Source organism: Antedon bifida, chromosome 5, assembly GCF_963402885.1.
Source record: "Antedon bifida chromosome 5, ecAntBifi1.1, whole genome shotgun sequence".
Classification (NCBI taxonomy): domain Eukaryota; kingdom Metazoa; phylum Echinodermata; class Crinoidea; order Comatulida; family Antedonidae; genus Antedon; species Antedon bifida.
Window position 1 is genome coordinate 5320637 of NC_136230.1, and position 20685 is coordinate 5341321.

Below are 20685 nucleotides of genomic sequence, written 5' to 3' on the forward strand. Positions count from 1 at the left end.
GAGCAAACAATCACAAACAAACACATAATCGTTTCAATGAATATAACAAGTGCACGCTTCTTTCCTGTTTCTGCATTAAACAAGAGACTTCCTTCGTTCAACGTATCAATTAAGTCGTTATCGTACAGTAAGAGGAAGATTAATCAACGATGACCCAGTATAAAATAGTCGCCGTACTGTTTAGTCATGTGTCTTTCCCAAGGTCGGCGGAGGGTCAGTTAAGGAAGTGAAAATCTCGGTACATTTGTAGAGATATCGTCACCAAATTAGAGTCATCTTAGAACATTCATTAAAGATAAAATCATTAGTTATACTTTGTTTTTTAAAACTACATTAAAGGAAATGTATATAAAGTTTGGTTCCCACTAGGACGCAGCGCAAAGACGTAAGCGAAATGCAACCGAATTGACCAATGACAAGCGACAGTTCAAATAATCCATCACTTGTGATTGGTCAAGTTACTTACGTTACCCTTACGTCCATGCATTGCGTCCTAGTGGAAAACCAAGCTTAACTAAAGTATGATATTTCCGATACAGTAGAACCCTTCCTTTCGGATACCCCTATTCAGGGGACACCTCTATCAGGGGATACTTTGATGGTTAGGTCTCTGAAGGTGTCCCTTTAATAGGGGTTCTACTGTAGGTGTATGTATATATCATGTTCTATACTGTAAACAACAATCTAACATAGGCACATGCACTAAAAAGAAACAAAATTGACTGAGCAAAAACTGTACTTGAAATCTACATTCATCGACATTATGACTTACGAATCCTTTCACAGAAATATTCAAAACAATTCCTTGAAATTGCAAACCAAAACTTAGTTTATGACACATCAACTAACAGTACTTTCTATTGCACATACACATACATACATAATGAACAGATGCTCCTATAGTAGGTAATGTACCTTTAGTATAAACATCAGATTATTCCAGCACCTCAAATTAAACGAACAATACAGGATATAGGAAACGGTATACCACACACTATCATTAAGATTCCACAATGCCGTAAAAAATATTAATATGCTTTATAGGTACCAGCAAATGTGTATTGCTATTTAGTAATGTTATCATTAATAATATTGTCACAGCCCACAAAGTAAACTGTACTATCTACAAAATAACGCATTATGTAAAATACTAAAGATAAAGTACTATATAGTTATTAATTCTAAAAAATTTACTTCCTCAAATCAGAATGTTCAGTCTCAAAATTCTTTGAGAAAATCAGACATTTCAGCAAGCCAAAGAGAGCCCGGAATCGGGAGAGTCGTAATCATAGTGGTTTATATACAGTAGACCTATCAGAATTTACTTATTTCCATCAAGATTCCAAGAGTTTAGCCAGATTTTTACAAGGGGTTCTATTTTGCTCCAAAAAGGGAGATGTGAGCGTAAACTATACTATATAGACTATAGTGAACTAAATCTGTTAAATATTGTTTTAGGCCTAAAACCAAGAAGATGAAATTTGCCTGTTGCCTAGGTAGGATTGTTCCAATCGCCATGAGCTAAGGTCTATTTACTAGCAGTTTTTCTGCTAATTTTTGTTTTAACTCCCTCCCTGGCTATGGACTTGGATTCTTTTCATTCATTCAATCTTTAATTTCTGAATCTCTGGTGGTCCATAGAAAGTAAATTTACGTATACATTTAAAAAAAATATAAATCATTCCATGATATTATATAATTCTGTTCATAATTCATTTTTAAGACAACCATTTTAGTCAGATATAAAATGTCATTATTTATGAATTTACAAACTAGCAACAAGCTAGAACAAAAATATTACGGCATCCTGCCATCAGTTGATGTCATGTTTCACTGTTAATAAAATGTCAACGGATAGAGAGAGGATCTATCAAAAGAACTTTAACACTAGTGAATCTAAAAATAACTAATAAGGTCAATACAAATTATTTTGAAATTTGTATGACAAAGGGAAGCTAATCCTGGAAATAAGTGTACTGTAGGATAGAAATAACTTGCAAGAAAAATAAACATCATTGTCACAAAGAATAAATTTAAAGATTTTGCTGACAGCATTTTGAAATGGCAAACAATGCTTACAATTACATTTCACCCCACCCTCACAAACCCCTCTGCATTTAAAAGTAAATTCACCAATCCTAATTTTCTTATTTGAACAAAATTTTTGGCACAATTTGAAAAGCAAAAATATCTAAGGCTGTGTTTCCGCAGCCAAAAATTAACCAATAATTAACAGATAAAAATTAACTGACAAAATTTAACCGATAATTAACTGATAAACTGCCTGTGAAAAAGGGATTTAACCGATTCCACTCGAGAAAAATTGACCAATAATTATCTCATTCAAATCAGATTATCAGATAAATGCAATAAATTTTAAACTTTGACCTGGACAAGGACAAATTGTTGTGATGTGATTGGGCACCTGGTTGCCTGGGAATGACTGATCATGCGCACTTTATTGGTTACAAAATTAACCAATAATTTTGTTTTGGAAACACAGCTAAAGTTAAAAGATGGAAAAAAGTTAATTATTGGCAGCTATGTCATCTTTGGTTTTGTTCTTGATATTTATAGACATAAATAGATATAGATAAACTTTTTTTGTAAAAAATGAATATTTTTTAATCTTGACAAGATATGATTTAAAATACTTATAAAAAAGACATTGTATTGTTGCAATCTCTGCCAGGATTAAGAGAAAAAGGATAAAAAATTGTGATAATGATCTATCTTGTAATTTTGACATACGGTCTAAAATTAGTAAAATAATATTAAAAAGTTTTCCAAAATTGGGATCCTGATCTGGAATATCCCTAAAATTGAATGGAGTCGTCCGTGACCACATAAGTAGTTTAAATATGCTAATGATCTGTCTTGTACTTTTGATGTTATCCTGCTAACAGACAAACACACCCACACACAAAATGTGATGTGCCCATATATGGACATGATGATGTCATATCACTACCATCTTTAGGCATATCACTACCATATTTGGGCACATCACACTTTTTTTTGTCAAACTTGTTTGTTAGTGTAGACATAGCTTTAAGCGGAAAATATTAAATAATGATTGAAAAAAGGGTAAAAATATTCTAAAATTGAAATTATTTTACTCACCTGACATTCCAACTTCAGGGTTTGTTTCCCTAAACTACAGAGTAAAAATGATAAACAATAATTTAATATCAAATATCATTAAATATTTTAATAAAGTATAGCATTATGAAAAAATGAACATAATTCCTTCCTTGAACTGATTTCATTACACAAAATACGTCTTAAAATGAATCAATAATGCTAAATATTATATCTAACAGTAATATTATATTTATCTAATAACATTAATATATTTTGGTGAAAGTAAATAATTATTATGTGACAATAAAATGGCATATTCAACAAAAACATTTTTTTCAGGGAGAGAATATAATATAGTTTGTTTTGTAGCAAATACCAAATTTTGAATACTTAAAATTACAAAAATAAACTTACCCTTGCTCCGGAAAATAGCAAAGTCATGACTTGATACAGGCAGTCTGCCCTGGAAGCTACACGACATAGTTCCTGTCAAGTCAAAACACATTCTTAAAATATTATTATATTCACTTGAAAATAAATAAAATTTGATTGAATAATATATTTTATTAACTTTTCTTATAATCTAAAGATCAATGCTATGACCTTGACCTTTGATGACCTTGACCTTTTGAAAGTACTTTTTTATTCGCAGAAAGGGGGTAAGGAAGTATAATAATGTACATATTCCAGTGATGAAATACATTTTAGGATTCAATATTTCAACTTTAAAGCCTAAACTCAGTTTCGTACGATGTAACCCGACGGACAAGTCGTCTGGGCTCATCACGTTCCACAAATAACAAAACATTCTTCAGATGACATAAAAACTGTAACTCGGAGAACTTGCTGACACAGGTATGACCCAATGTCTTATCAAGTTGAACAATTCTGTCTAAGTTAGGCTTATACTAATTATGTCACCACCGAGACTATTAAGTTCCGACATATGCAGAATATTCAATTATGTGTGGTACTGTAGTCTCTTGGCATGTCATAAAAACACCAGGCCACCGCGCTGTATTTTGACAACGGTGACGGACAACCAGAAAGAAGGGCATTTCATGGTTTGTGGGTTTCCCATAATTATTCCAAGCCAAATCACAGTGATGTAGCCACGAGAAATAAAGTGATCTGGTTTTCGCAAGGAAAGGGAACAATCTCTGTTCAATCTCTGTTGTCAATGCCTCTGTGAAAAAATGGTCAGGTTGAAACCTTGCCAACCATATGGTGGCTACGACCCTGAATCAAAATTTGGTATACATTATTTTCATAGTAGCATTAGCATTTATCGCCATTTCTGTACGTCCATAATTTGACCTAATTTCTGTAGCAATTACGAACGTTTATTCCTCATTTGTAAAATTCTAAAAATGTTTAGACAGACTTTACTCACATTATCAAGTTCTTCTTGGCCTGAGAAAGCAGACAATGAGGATTTACAGAACATGCGATATTTATATTTTCTTTCAATGAACTCTTTCCTCACATCGCTAAAAAAAAGAATTATAATTCATAAAATAAAATTTATCCCATTTCTTTTTAGCTTGTTTATATACTTAGCAATTTACCACATAATCTGAAAACCCGGTAAACTGGGAACCTTTAACATAACAAGTCACAGTAGAACTCTTTCAAAAGGCAGAGCTATTAAACTTTCCTCCTAAACTCATATTCATTCCTCTATAAAGCTTTGTCTACACTATCAAACTTTAGGTGACAACAAAATGTAATGTGCCCATATATGGACATGATGATGTCATATCACTACTATATTTGGGCATATTTTTTTTGGAATTAATATTGGTTATGGTTATTTAAACTGGTATACTTACACTGAAGCGTCTGGTTTGGGCTTTTTGAAGTTTTCTAACCTAGCTTCCCAGAATGCATTGATTTTGTTTCCAACTGTAATCATTATCTCTTGTAGTGCAGGCGTCCAAACATTGATGTCCATTTTGACCGATTTGACGTTGAATTGCAATTTACGATGTGCCCCTGCAAATATGAGAATATAAAGATAACAAAATCGTATTTCAGATAGTCTTACTAGCAAAGTTACCCACCCAAGAGTGGGTACTCTTTTTAAGTGTAGTTTAAAACCTCTTCAATACAATTGCAGTCATTTTGATACCCCATGTGTATGAATCTGTACAATAGAACAAACTTTCAAATGAAAAGTGTGAAATTCAAACAACCATTTTGGTCACTATAATTAGATCCAAGATGGTGGATATAATGTTCTAAAGTCATATAAACCTTTCCAGTAAAATTCTGGTCTAGCTATCCACCAATAAGATGCCATAAACTTAAGCATGTGATACTATTTTTCAATAATATGAAGAGAGGCACAGGAGAGTTAGCTACTGTGAAATCAAATAAACCTTTTCTATGTGTGAATCAGAATTAAATGCATGTTGGTAGCCACAAAAATGAACATTAAATTTGTTCATGTGTGAATAGGATGCATGTGTATTTTAGATTTCACTGAAAGTTTACATACCTGAGCAGCTTTTGCAAACAATCACACCAAAGTTAACTGTTGACCAGTCAGGTTCTATAAATAGAAATGACATCATTACATCAGACAATGTTTAATAATCCCTGAACACCAATCAGACAATACTACATTTAACCCACATCTGACCTACTTTAAATGTCCTAAAGTTATAATAACTTCTGTTACTGGTAGAATGAAATACTGTGGGCTAGACTGGTTAAGATTACTTAATAACCAAAGCTCTGTCTACACTATCACATTTTATGTGACAACAAAATTTGATGTGCCCATATATGGACATGATGTCTTATCACTGGCAAATTTGGAAATATCACTACCATATTTGGGCACATCAAATTAATTTGATACTAGAATTAAACAAAAATAACACAAACCTGGCGTTCCACAGTCAGCACAAAATTTGTTATCTATATTTTTTTGGATGGCATTTAAAACCTAAAACAGAACAAACATTATACTGATGATTTATGACAATATTTCTAAAAGGAATCATATCAAAATTATTCTACAGCAGTTACTACAGTAATCTTGTAACCATGTAATTTTTATAATTTTAGTTTTTATATATTGTATTGATATTTATTACTGTTAAGTGTTATATTTTCCTGTTTTGTGTGTGTAATTTAAGCATCAAGGAAAACAAATTCCATGTTCGTCTTGTTGTGGTCATGACAATAAAGATTTATCTTATCTTCTTTTGTTTACACTTTAAACCTGTTCATGCAATTATTTAGCAAGCTATTAGAGGTCATACAGTCTCATAAACTTCTAAATTGAAACACAAAATCATTCATTATTGCAGTAATGTAACCACATATGTGGATTTGAGTAATATAATGTTAAATTTTTTAATATACCGCTTTATCTGCGAGAGCGTCTGTGATAGTTTCTTTTATAATATTGAACCATTCATTAGATTCTTCTGGAGAATCCAAGGTGAACCTGAAATGAATAAAAATGGAATTTTCAGAATTTTCTTAACTCCTTAATGGACAGTCGTATGGACAACATTTTTACTGTAAAATGTTCTTAAAAGATTAGCCTACATAACTGTGTGATTGAACAAATTAGAAAATTGTTTTCAACGCTTAAAATCCACTGAAAAAAAACCCAACAAAGTGAATAAGCATACTGCACCATGGAAAAACAGTGGTGATGGAGTTTAAGCGTTGAAAAAAAAAAATTCTAATTTTGTCCATGTAGGCCAATCTTTTAAGAACATTTTACAGTAATTGTTTTTCTCATATGATCCTCCGTTCAAACAGTTATGATTTTTAAATTAACATGGTGTCCTGAAATTCCCTGAAAACGCTATGTTGTTTCTGTTGGTTACGCTTCAAAGCACAGCATTTTTTGTCATCGATCAAAGATGTCTTCCTTTTCATGAAAAGGTGTATTTATGGAACAGTCCACTTAGGAGACTGCTGATTGGTGGGTAGGTAAGGTAACATTGGAAGGAAGAAACCCACATTGTAGTCAGTCGACCTTTAACCTCCAAGTTAAGAGACTGTTTAAGATTTTTCTCAACCATTTTCAACGACTTACATGAACGTTCTATAGGGGGTGTGTAGTTGAAGTTTATTCTTTGGTAGTTCCCGGCAACTGGACGTATTCATACATATATCTGAAATAGGTGTTCCAGCATCGAAATCCTAAAAAATAAATATAATGAATTCATAAACAAATTAAACTTTATCGTCTTTGTTGTTTTGATCATTTTTTATATTATTATATATTTATTTATTATCTTGTCTTACCGCCTTGTTTTTGTAGTAACAAAATCGACCACTTTTTGCTGCGACGTATAAACGACATTCATCAATTTTCATATACCCCTAATAAATTAAAATTAGATTTTATTAGAATAAATATGTAATGCTCTCTTAAATTTATATTTATAATTAATATTTTAATTTAATCAGGAAGAACAGGTTTTTAACCAGTTGGACAGTAAGGAACAATGTCAAAATAATATTCTACTGCAGTTACTGCAGAAATTAAACTTTTACAAACATTTGTGTTTCTTGCAGTCACTGCCTCATATACATTTACATTGAAACCGACCAAAATAATACATAATTGCAGAAAAAATGTAATTACTGCAGTAACTGTTTGTCTCATACAAACATGTTTATTGCATATACCACTCTCATTAAGATTTATTTTGTAGACAAGTTGTTATGAGAACTTTAATGATGTTGGTATATACAGGAAATGGTCTTAGGACTCTAGAATACTCAAGCCAATAAGATAGAACATGATTATATCATAACAATATTATATACTGTAGTAGTCCTAAACAAAATCAAACATTTATGCAAATTAAATAAACAAACTAAAGCATATTTTATGAAATTAATACAACAATTCAGTTACCTCTTTGTCAGGATTATTCATCTCTCCACCAATTGGGTATTCATCTTTAGGATGCTAAAAAACAAAACAAAAAACAAATTAGAATAGACATTATTTAATAACTGTTTATGCTATCATCATAAAGCTCTGTACAATTTCCTCCATCGTCTACACTATCAAACTTTATGTGACAACAAAATGTGATGTGCCCATATTTGAACATGATGATGTCATATCACTACCATATTTGGGCATATCACTACCATATTTGGGCACACTTTTTTTTGTCAAACTAGTTTTATAGTGTTAGACAGAGCTTTACACTTCATAGAATCTTCTACTATTTTCTAGCAATTTTCTGTTGTGGGCCGGGTGTGTTTCAACAAGTGAGTCTGTGTAGTTATACAACACATTCAGGTACAGTAAATTAAGGCCGGTTTCTGTTTCAAGCAAAATGAAACAGAACAAAATGTTAAAAAAAGGTTACATTCCATTATCAAAATAATGTTTAATGTGATATAACACTAAATATTAGCCAGTCATGTCTTGATCCATTCTTGTCATTTCCATACAGTCTCTCTTTTATTTATTTTTTAAATTTCCTATTCATTATCATATCTTTTTTAAGGCTCGCCCAACACAAGATGTTTTTCTGCCTTCAAACTCTGACCTTATATCATTATTTTATTGCATTGTATTTTATTATCAGAGTCTGCAAATAAATGTTATGAAACTTGAAAAACTTGAACCTTGTATTACACATACAGGACAAATTATACATACATACCAAAAAGGTGTTTTTAACTTTTCTGTATACATTCACATTATGTATGCTTTTATTTTTCTGTATTCATATTATAACTTTTCTTTACTTTTAAATCTTGTAACTGGACCATTATGAAAAGCAATATTACTTTACTGAAAATGTAATCCAGTCAAAAGAAAAGAATAGATAAATATTATTTTGGACGAAGATTGATCAATAGTTATGCTGGGTTCTGTCCATGTATGGTACTTACCTCCACAATGGCTTTCATCAAGGTTAAACTCCAACTAATTAAAACCTCTAATAACAAATAAAAACATATCATTAATACCTTTTAATTTAATTGATTGATTTATCAGCGTTTATATTTTCATTCTGACAGTATGTATAAAGTACTGTATATCCTCGGGTATAATCCCACTTCAGGTCTAATCCCACCCCTAACTTTATGTTTGATTTCACAAACAAACATATTCCGGGGTATAGTCCCACTTCAGGTCTAATCCCACCTCCTACTTTATGTCTGATTTCACAAACAGGCATATTCCTGGGTATAGTCCAAGTATTGACTTTTGGTCTGGATGTAGACCTCTCTCTCTAGCCAGTTCACATGAGTTTTTACAAGAAATGCTTACCAATCATTTTTTTCCTGAACCAGGGTTTCCACGGGTATAGTCCCACCCCCTAAAATAAGCCCAATTTTGTGTTCTAGGGAGGACATACGGTAATGGTATAAAATAAAAAATATCAAAGTGAAATATTTACCCATACTTTCATGAGAAAATACATAAACTCTGTTAATAGTCCTTAAGGAAAGCGTGTTGTTTTTTAAAGCACTCGTCTACAACAAAAAAAATCAAGCATGAAATTAATCAATTAATTATGTAAATCTTAATAAATATAGTCAGCATTCAGTAAAGTTCTGTCCACACTATCAAACTAGTTTGACAAAAAAAGTGTGATGTGCCCAAATATGGTTGTAATATGACCAAAGATGGTAGTGATATGACATCATCATCCATATATAGGCACATCACATAAAGTTTGATAGTGTAGACAAGGCTTTAGTCATTTATAACCACTAACCGCTTGCTGCACGTCTACATCTCTCATTGCACCAACTGGAATCACCTTTTTGCTGAAGGATGTCTGAAAATAAAGAACATCAATAAATTATTAATCTCAAGGCTATCTTTACTGCAGTTGATCATTTTCCTTGATCACACTACAATATTAAACGATTACAAGATAACTTTATTGTCCAACAATTGAAAATTGCTTTTCCCTGCCGAAACCTCATTTTAAACAATGTTGAGACGGTATAGTACAAACCACAGAGCGGCGCTCTCACGATGAGACATAGAACACAGAAGGACTGTTGTCCAAACTATGTAGTTTAGATACTATTATATAAATTTTATCTTTGTGTTTTTTTAAATATATATTTTTTATGATCAACCTGTAAATGGTGCCTTGCATTGTTTGGTTGAAAAATAAAGAAAACAAAAGTTTGCTAGTATTACAGTTGGAAAACAACAGGTTTTATAAGATTTTTAAAAGAAACACTTTACCTTCTTTTCGTTTTCATAGTACCGCAAAGATTTCCCATCAAATTTCACAAATCTTTTCTGAACACCTCTGTTACCTTGTTTTCTGAAAAAAAATGTCATTTCATTTATTTATTCGACATCAAAAATGTCCTGGGACCCCAAAAGCAACAAAGTCACCATTACATGATATGTCTGGCCCCAGTGACTTTTGGCTATTGAGTTGAATATAATTATAGTACATATAACTACTAGTATAACTATATAGTATAGTCATTAATTATATTCAAAATAAAATTCTCTATTTGTAATGATAGTAGTGTAGATTATAACAACGACATGATGAGTGACGATAATACTGATATGATAATGATGACATTGTGCAACTACACAATAATAAAATAATATATAGATAATTAAAACTTACCCTCCTTGTTTTGAAAGAATTCCAGATTTCTCATTGGTCTAAAAAAACCAAATTCAATTTAATTAAAATTAAATAGAACTAAATATATATATAAAAAGAAATGATGACAGTGGTGCATTGGAATGTTCCCACATGGTTGCGGATTATTCAATTATGATACAGGGGTGTTCTAAGAACTTTTAAATTTCATATCTAAAAGCCCTCCATCTGGAGAGCATGGTCTATTGTCGGTTTATCCAGGTAAGCCAAGATATAGTCGCCAGATTTCTCAAAATCAAATTAAACTTAATTATACATAAGTGGTATTAATGTACTTAATTTAAGTACTTCCCTGCTAAAGTTCATAATTTTTCCGCATAATAGATAGTTAATGGTTTACACATGATTTGGATTTAATATATTAAATTATGAGGATGACTGCACCACTTACCAGACTTCAAATAGAAACCAAATGTGATAAGGTAAACAAACACTTAGAAAACAGACATGTTATTTTAATACATTACATTTTAAAGTCTTTAGAAGTCAACGTATTTAGAACCAGGATATTATTTTAATAATTTTTTCTAAAGCCTTGTCTACACTATCAAATTTAAAATTTTGTTCTGTATCTTTTTGCTTGCAACAGAAACTGCCCCTAATTTACTGTACCTTAAGCTATGTCTACACTATCCAACTTGATGAGACAAAAAAATGTGATGTGCCCATATATGGACTATCACTACCATATCTAAGCATATCACTACCATATCTAAGCATATCACCACCATATTTGGGCACATCACACTTTTTTCAAACTAGTTAGTTTGTTAGTTAGATAGTGTAGACAGAGCTTAATAATAGTCGTTTGCTTACTGTTGATTTTCCGTCTAAAGTCTCTTGGAAACGTTTCAATGTTCCTTCCTAGAAGAAAAGAAATGGAAAATATAACAATACATGTACAACACATACATCCAACCGGCAAGAAAACTACCACTAGGAACGGTTTCACTGAGAAAACCATTTTTTTGAACTTTTTTCAGCAGAAACATGCTCATAGTTGGAAACTCTGCTAGAAGAGGGAATACTTCATAATAATTGTTTTATTTTTTCAACAATATTTTACGAGGGTGGTCCATCCAGCCGAAGCTGATCATTAGGGACCCTCACAAAAATACAACATGACGAGAAATAAACATGTAACAATAAAAATTACATAAACAACAAAAAATTAGAATCAAAAATTAAATGAATGACAGCTTCGTTTATAATAATAAATTACTCAATCAAATTCAAAAACAAATTATCGGGTGCATGTTGTACCCTTTGCTGTATAAATTAATCTAAAGCATTGTCTACACTATCAAACTTTATGTGACAAAACATGTGAAGTACCCATATATGGACGATGTCATATCACTACCATATTTGGGCACATCACACTAGTTTGATAGTGTAGACAGAGCTTAAAGAGAATCAAGTGGGTGAATGTTTGATAAAAAGTGGGAGTTCATTCCAAAGAGAGGATGAAATGTTATTGAAGTTAAATAACAAATGTGTTAAAATAACCATAAAAACCTGTCTGATGAATGAAAACTTAATTAAATAACCCATGATATTATTATTATGAACCTTGTTTCACCAAAAACTAAACCTCTGGGTTGGCATTTATCAATATTTGCTTATATTTTTGCTTAAGGTGAAATATTTAAGAAGTGCTTAAGCAAATAACTTAATCTTATTTATCAAACCGTCTTAGCAATGTCTTAGCAGAAAAATTGTCTTAGGTAAATTTTACTTTGCACATGCGCAAAATTAAACTCTAGAGGGCAGCAAATTATGTCTTTAGACGAAAAATTCTTGCTTACGCATGCGTTTTAGCTTTTTTCTCTTAGCGATGGCGGCGCTATAACATTTTATCTCCATATTTTCACTCCCAACAAGAGAGGGCGCATTCTGGCTACTATTGTTTTTATTACTTGAAATAGAGAAAGAGCACAACAGTCGGAAATACATACGAAAATCATTCGCTTTAAACTTAAATCAAATCAACATTTATTTATTTTTATCAATGACAGCGACCCTTGGCAGCCGATACAGTTTTACTTTTCTAAAAGTTAGTCAATTGGGTCGTACCTATCCCGAAAATATTAGTTTTGCTCGTCCAATTTCTAGGCCATCTTTATGAAGATCGATATCATTATTTTAGCGTCCGTAGTACAGCGGAAAACGCACTAGCGTAGCCTTTCCGAATGTTCAATGTTCCGGCCTAGCGCGCTCGCGTTGTCAAAAAAGAATGTTTCTGTTGCAGAAATGAGATAAGACGAAATTTTTCATCTTAAGGCAGGGTGTTGTTCGTCTTAGATTTAAGACAAAATTAAGCAAATTTTTTTGCTTAGATATATTGATAAATCTGACTTAGGCAAAATCAAGGATTTAAGGCAAAGTTAAGACGATTTTTTTGCTAAGCAAGTTTGATAAATCCGGCCCCTGATTAAAAACCTAACACATCAACATTTAATTAATTATATATATTGATGAAATTTATTAAAAATGGTGTCAATATACTAATCAAAAAATTGAATGACTTATTGAATTATATATTATCCATATCACCCATAATAATAACAACCCTATTTTGATAAAGATTTATATACACATTTCTTTAAAAAATTCTTTCTTGAAGATGGCAGATAATTTTCAAATATACTTTAGAATCTTCCCAGTACAATTCTCATAATTTTGATATCCCATGCGGATGCGGACAATATCAAACAATTCCAAAGCTCTGTCTACACTATCAAACTTTATGTGACAAAACAATTAGATGAGCCCATATATGGACACGATGATGTAATATCACTACCATATATGGTCATATCACTACCATATTGGGGCACATCACACTTTTTTTGTCAAACTAGTTTGAAAGTGTACAGTAGACAAACACTCCTTCTTTATTGACATGATGGTTGTGCTGATACATTAAATACCTTTAATAAAGCTATACAGTACATCTAGAAATCCCTATACATTTTTAGACAACAAAGTTTAAATATAATATAGGCTACTTTAAAAATAAAAAACGCTTTGTTGTGGTAGGTTGATTTAATTTACTAAAGTACTAATGCATTTTTATCTGAATATAAATCTGTATTGGCATTCCAAAGGGAATAAATACTATTTTTAGATTATGGATAACTACTACTCATAATAGAACCAGGAATAGAATACTGTAGTCACTATAATTTGGTTGTGATTCAAAACAGGTTAATATTCATAAATTATGATTAGGTAAATAAGTAATAACTATCTTTTAACGAAATTAATAATAAACAAAATCTGAAATAAAACTGAAAACTTGAAGAAAATCAACAGCTCTAATAGCATGCATCACTAAACAATGGTAGTTTCAATTCATCTTTTTTTTTTTTTTTTGTTAAAAATACAATTGATGTAATCACTACTATTAAAATTGGTAATTTCAATTCACAAAATCACGACTACAAATGGAAATGCTAAAATCTAACAGTGTACAACAATGGGGAAATATTTCTTGGTACAGGGTCGAACAAACTACATAGATAGAAAAAAGAACCATTCACCCCACCAAGAAATAATAAATTCTGTTATGTGTTGTCATCATAGATATTGGCAACCTTTCGTTTACACGACACTGTTAGTGTTACACAATTATGAAGCTATTGTATCTAATAGTCATTCTGTGCATGCATTGTTTAGCATGCGCTGAATGACTTTTTGACTTGGTAGCATATAGTATAGGGTATGTTGGGAAAATGAAAGGTCACTAACTGTTTTGGAACAATAAAAAACATATTATTATATTTGTGTATTACTTATTATTAACACATACACTTCTAAGTGCGATCTTCTACCAAAATTGCAATTAAATAGCTGGACGCAAACTATGAAATGACCTCCTTATAAAAATAAAACTGTATCTTTAGATACACCATTTACTATCCATCTAAATACTTAATAATCTTTACTATTCTTAACATTATATTTTTGCTTTCTTTTTATGTATCATATGTATTGTAGGTGCCAAGCTTTTGCTTCTAATGAGGGTTCCAGTTATTATGATGAACTAACTAAATGTGGAAATAACATTAAATGAAAAAACAATTAATAATTAAACAAAGGAGAAAACCAGTTGTTGGAATTTTTAAATAGAACAAGCCAAAGTAATACATAATAATAATTTTACTTCCAGGATATGACATAACATCAATATAAATAAACAAATAATAATGTTTATTGTTTATAACATTTTCAAAAAATCCTTGAAAAAAGCTGATGTAGTTTCCTTAAATAAAAAAATATTAAAATGAGCTTGCTAATTTTGATTCAGCGAAATGAATTATTTTAGAAACATTTGGTAAAATTTACTGATGGCATTGGGTAAAGCTACCTTGGTTTTACCATTTTTCGAGTTCAGTGCGAACAAGGCTATATAGATGATTGAAAACGTTCATCTGGTTTGAAGATACGATATTTTAAAATTCTATTTTGACAAACCAAAATTAAATGAAATGAGCACTGAAACTGTCAGTCGGGTCAGTAACTAATTTTGGTTTGTCAAAATAGATTTTTAAAATAAGGCTATATATAGAGTATTCATGATTCATTTGACATTTTGATTATAAAATCCACAACCAAACTTTTTAATATGCAATTTATACAATTACCCAAACCGCTGCTAAACAATGAAAGATAAAAAATCAAGAAATAATTAGGCCTATAATTAGAGGTTAGAAAAAAAGTGAACCACTTATGTATGAAATGACAAAAGATACCGAAAGTGACATTCGTTAAATGTGACATAAATATAAATTACAATGTTAAAAAAGAACCCAGTGAAACCAAAACCAAAGAAAGTCTAATAGTAAAATGATCAAGTTATAGTGCTATGCTGTAGTTCACAGTGAATTTAGAACGAGTAAAGGAACAGGTTATTAAGAATAGTTCAGTAATGTAAACATCTGTTATAGACCGCACAACAAGTCAACGAATCAAAAAGTTTTGGTGGAAATTAGTGTGCATAAACAAAGGAAACACATGACATCCCGATAGTACATGACAAGTTAGTTAAACTTTGAAATAATCACAAACATTCAATTAAACTATAAGACAATGAAAAAAAACAGTGATCACCCGATGACAATGCTTGAAAGCGACAGAATACTACGATTACGGTGACATATCTTTTACTCACGTCCATAACTCGGAGGTCTGAACATACTTTGAGGCCTTCTATTGTATTGATAAAATTTTTCACTGGCCTAAGGATAGCCCTCATTGACGGAGACTAGAGAAAATAATTCACAATCAATTGTTAGAAAAATGTTTTATCTTTGATAAACATGGAGAAGAAATAGCCATTAACAAACAGGGTTAATCAAATATTTTAATATTTTTATTTAAATATCTATTTTATCTTAGTGTGTTAAAAAAACTACTATTGGGCCAAAATCTTAAATAAATATAGAGGGCGCTGTAGAAAATCACTCATGCCTGCCATTGTATATATTATAAGTAAACAGATTCATCCAAGAACTTGACTAAGAAAATACTTATTTTTTTAGCAAAATATTGCCTTTTATTTACATTTTTTTTTCTTAGCTGATCAAACCTAGATGATCTTAAATTTTGTGTAGTACGGGCAATAGCAGTGATAAGGTAAAAAGAAAAGGTCAAATTGAAATTGAAAAGATCCAATTGATTTTTATTTTGATTATATTCAAGCTTTGTAGTAATATTATTCTTTAAATGTACTTAAGCTGAAGAAATTTAAATTATTGCTTTGCACACTTCCTCCTCCTTCTCCATTGGGAAAATCCTGGCACCAACATTGGATTATTTATAAGAAAGTATAGGAATTTCTGCGTGTAGCATTACTGTACATATCAATTCTGAACAATGGAAGAAGTAAAATTGAAAAGTATATACATAAGAGCTAAACTGTAAGTGTATCTTTCGTTTAGTATGAGAATATCTATAATATGAATAAAGGAATATATAAAAAAAAAAACAGTAGAAAATATATTTTTTTAAAGGGACGAAATATTAAGAATGAAAAGAAATCAATTTCTGTCTTTGAGAAAGAAAGTGAAATGCTGTATAATGAAGACTATAGTAGGCCTATATGAACAAAGAATGATGAAGAAAATATATTCTGTATGAGGAATGTAATTTTAGTGTTTTAAAGAGTTGTAGCCGATTATAGAGGCTCAGTGCTAACAACCTTTCATTATCACGACGCTCCATGCGACTGACATGGAACTGATGACAGCAGCACACACTAGGATGATAACAATTGATCGATGATAAATAGATAAACTTAAATTGTTCTTACAAAAAAAAAAAGAAATTAGAGAAGTGTTTGGTCTTGAACTAGTATAGAATAACCATTTATGGTGTGATTATAAGATTTTTTAAAAAAATCAAATTAAATGACGCCATGACCAATAAGGTAAGGCATGAACATATTATTTTCATCAAAGGCAACATAAATGGTTGTTCTATAGTTCTAGCATTCTAATTTCTTTTGTTTTATGTAAGAATTATCTAGTTATTGTCGATTGTTACCGTCTTAGTGTGAATGGGTCTTAATAGACTCAAAAGCTGCATTATTGCATGGTATATTGTGGACGCTAATTATATTACGATTTCATTGTTCTCATTGATCATGGTGTCATTATATTATTAATATGCACAGACAATTTTTGATATTGAAATGTAGCTTTTTTTTAATAATCTTTCTTTAATTATTTTTGTTCACTGTAATAATGAGAAATAATTCTTTTTATTGTTTTAATAATATGTATATTTTTTTATATGATCCTTAAATATCACCTCTACTTCTAAAGCTCTGTTTACACTATAAAACTTTATGTGACAACAAAATGTGATGTGCCCATATATGGATATGATGATGTCATATCACTACCATATTTAGGCATATCACCACCATATTTGGGGACATCACACTTTTTTGAGAGTGTAGACAGAGCTTAAGAAGTAAATGGGTGGCTTACCTTCAATAACTAAAATAATAATAATGTTTTCAAACAATGAACTATTGATTATTATTATTGATACTATCAGTGATAACACCACAGGGAAAAATAGATAGAAAATATATTACTCCAGCCTCTCCTTTAAGATAATGGTAAATACAGGGACTTTCCCTATTTATAGTACTATATAGATACACTAGAATAAAAAAGTATACAGTATCTATATTCAATATTTGTTAATTTGATTTGCACATGCACTGCACTTTGTTTGTGGAGATAATATACAGAGTACATAGTTCACATCATACAGTATGTGTTGACTTTTTTTTTTCAAGCCACTTCCTGGTTCTACAAAAAAGATTGTGCATTTAATTTTTTTTTTCATTTGTAATATAAATATTTTACAAAAAAAACCCCAAATTAATAATACTCCTTTTAGACTTAGATCAGTCAATCTGAAATATTTTAGGTGGATATGAAATAACATTTACCACAAGAAAGAGTATATTCTACTTGTACAGTATACTAACTAGTTACAGTAGAACTCCTTTCTTGGGACCTATCAAGGGCATCCCCATCAAGGGCATCCCCATCAAGAGGGTATCCCTATCAAGAGGGCATCCCCCATCCTCTAGGACACTTTCCTGTGAAATGAATGAGATGAATTGTTTAAACACTATGGTCAGCCTCTATTCAAAGAGGTCACTCTATTAAGGGGAAACAATCTTGGGTCCCAAGGTGTCCCCTTAATAAAGGTTCTACTCTAGTTCTTAAAATACAAGATACAAAAGAAAAACGTACCCGAATTGGCTTAGTACTTGGATTATGATGAGGATATTCCTCTCCACTTTCACTCGAAGACATGTCATCATCGGTAGCTGTGGGCGATTGGGGTGGTGGCCCCTCTGGTAAGGGTGGCGGGTGAATGTCCGGCTCATCTGAAAGAACACTATAGACACCATCATCATTTACAATTTCTGGAAGGTCTGCAGGCAAATCTGTATTACTTGGCCAAAGGGTATCATATGGCTCTTCCGAATCATGGTTAAAATTCCTCCCATCATCTCCATTCATATTAGTTCCAGATAATCTTGGTTGTCCTGGGTTACTCGGAATTTGAATAGTGGAATATTCTTCCGAGTCGTCCGCAAATTTCGAAGAAATGTTATTGTCAGGTAATAGAACAGATAACGGGGGAAGATCAAAGGGATCAAAGTCAGTAGGTTCATGCGGATGGTCATCTGACTGTGGAGCTACAATGAAAGAAGGTGGTCTACTTGGTTTTCTTGGTGGTAGAACTGGTACATCCTGAATAGAGGGTTTTGGAACTGGTATATCCTGTATAGGGTGTTTTGGAAATGGCACCTCCTGTATAGGAGGTTTTGGAACTGGTCTTGTAGACAAATCAATGGCTGAATTATGAGATGGGGCCCCATCACTGATTGGTCTCTCTGGTAATTGTGGCGTTATTTCTGTTGACATGAAATGGGTATTTCGTTCTGTATTACCATTAACCGGATCACTTTTTGGTTTTCGAGGTCGAGGTACTGGTCTTGGTGTTGTTGAAATGGGATACATAGTTACTGGGCGAGTTGATCTTGGTATGGGTACAGGTCTAGGCTTTGAATTTTGTACTGGTTGTGGTTCCACTGGTCTTTCTGGAGGTCGTGGTGGAATTTGAGGTACAACTCTAGGTGGAATTTGGGGCGGTGGAAGTTTAGGTGGTGGAAGTTGGGGTGGTGGAAGTTGGGGTGGTGGTAGTTGGGGTGGTGGTAGTTGGGGTGGAGGAATTTGGGGTGGTGCAAAGTCTTGCGGAGTAACCTCATCATCAAAACGCATCAGATTATTACTATCAATAGGTTGGTCAGTATGCGATCTTTCTTTAAATTCCGATTCCGGTCGACATGTCAATATTCTCTGTCTATGACCTCTCATGTCTATACCCATATCTTTTAGAGTGTTGTCGTCTAACTGCTGTAGTTGTTTAACTGTGGACAGCATATACAAATCAAATAATTCAATATATTCATCCAACTTGATTAATTTTAGCCACTCTGTCACTGATGTAGCCGCTGAAACAAATTCCATTTTTGTTTTTGTCTGTTTTTTTAGTTAAAGTGATGATACATTAGTCATAACATGGTACCTAAAAAAGAAAAGAAAAGTTATCAAGAATGCTTTTTAACTAAACATCACATCATATTTTGGGACACCCTCATTCAGGGGACATCCGTACTAAGGGGATGCTTCTTGTGATGCGAACAAAGTGCCATATATGTTTTAACACTACTGTATGGCCAACAACAATTCAGGGGACACTTGACTTTCTTGTGTCACCAAAGCGTTTTCTTTACAAGATACAAGTCTACTTTATTGTCAAAATCTTACAATGTTGAGATATGTTTTATATTTTAGAAGAATCATTAAATAATACAAAGTGATAAATATTTAAATAAATGATAATACAAGTTACTATCCTTTACAGTTTTGATTAAATAAATTACATGCCATGTACAATGTTGAAAATCTGAAACGGTTTGAGAAAATTATTTTCTGTGTCAGTCTAGCCCTTCCTGATCTGCTAATAATAATATCTGAGTGTAATGGGTGGGTTGAGTCTTGTATAATTGAGTTAATTTTCTTAAGTATAAACATATCATTTCACTTTGACACCGATAACTCTCCATTCAATTCTATACTATTAATATTCGTAATTTGAACATATCATTAAAAAGTTCATTGTGAGCTTAAAGGAAATAGTCCATTTTATATAAAAAGACAAAATTGGAGCAATATGAACAGTAGGACGATCATGACCTTTATTTCCGGTAAAGCAATTTCCATTAAAAAAACACATACCAAAGGTTAGAAAAGGAAGTAGGTCCATTTTATATCAGTTTTATTCTGAAGTATTGTGATGTTAATTTAATAGAATATTAAAAGCAGTTATTCAACCATTAAAGATATAA

General features: G+C 31.7%; 1 protein-coding gene across 3 annotated transcripts in view; it reads right to left on the minus strand.

The window, feature by feature from the left end:
- LOC144842104 (arf-GAP with Rho-GAP domain, ANK repeat and PH domain-containing protein 2-like) overlaps nt 1–20685 on the minus strand; it is a 49010-nt gene that overhangs the window by 24659 nt on the left and 3666 nt on the right. For 2 of the 3 annotated variants that reach the window (XM_078698470.1, XM_078698472.1), the window contains exons 2-19: nt 18518–19862; nt 15913–16005; nt 11553–11600; nt 10698–10735; nt 10295–10376; nt 9810–9872; nt 9489–9564; nt 8977–9023; nt 7979–8032; nt 7360–7437; nt 7148–7254; nt 6460–6544; nt 5977–6037; nt 5585–5638; nt 4917–5079; nt 4478–4574; nt 3499–3570; nt 3124–3157 (exon numbers count right to left, since the gene is read on the minus strand). In XM_078698470.1, coding sequence (XP_078554596.1) covers nt 3124–3157; nt 3499–3570; nt 4478–4574; nt 4917–5079; nt 5585–5638; nt 5977–6037; nt 6460–6544; nt 7148–7254; nt 7360–7437; nt 7979–8032; nt 8977–9023; nt 9489–9564; nt 9810–9872; nt 10295–10376; nt 10698–10735; nt 11553–11600; nt 15913–16005; nt 18518–19804 — 2539 coding nt within the window. In that variant the 5' untranslated portion in view covers nt 19805–19862. The remainder of the gene's footprint in view (nt 1–3123; nt 3158–3498; nt 3571–4477; nt 4575–4916; nt 5080–5584; nt 5639–5976; nt 6038–6459; nt 6545–7147; nt 7255–7359; nt 7438–7978; nt 8033–8976; nt 9024–9488; nt 9565–9809; nt 9873–10294; nt 10377–10697; nt 10736–11552; nt 11601–15912; nt 16006–18517; nt 19863–20685) is intronic. The other variant, XM_078698471.1, reaches the window with a different exon arrangement.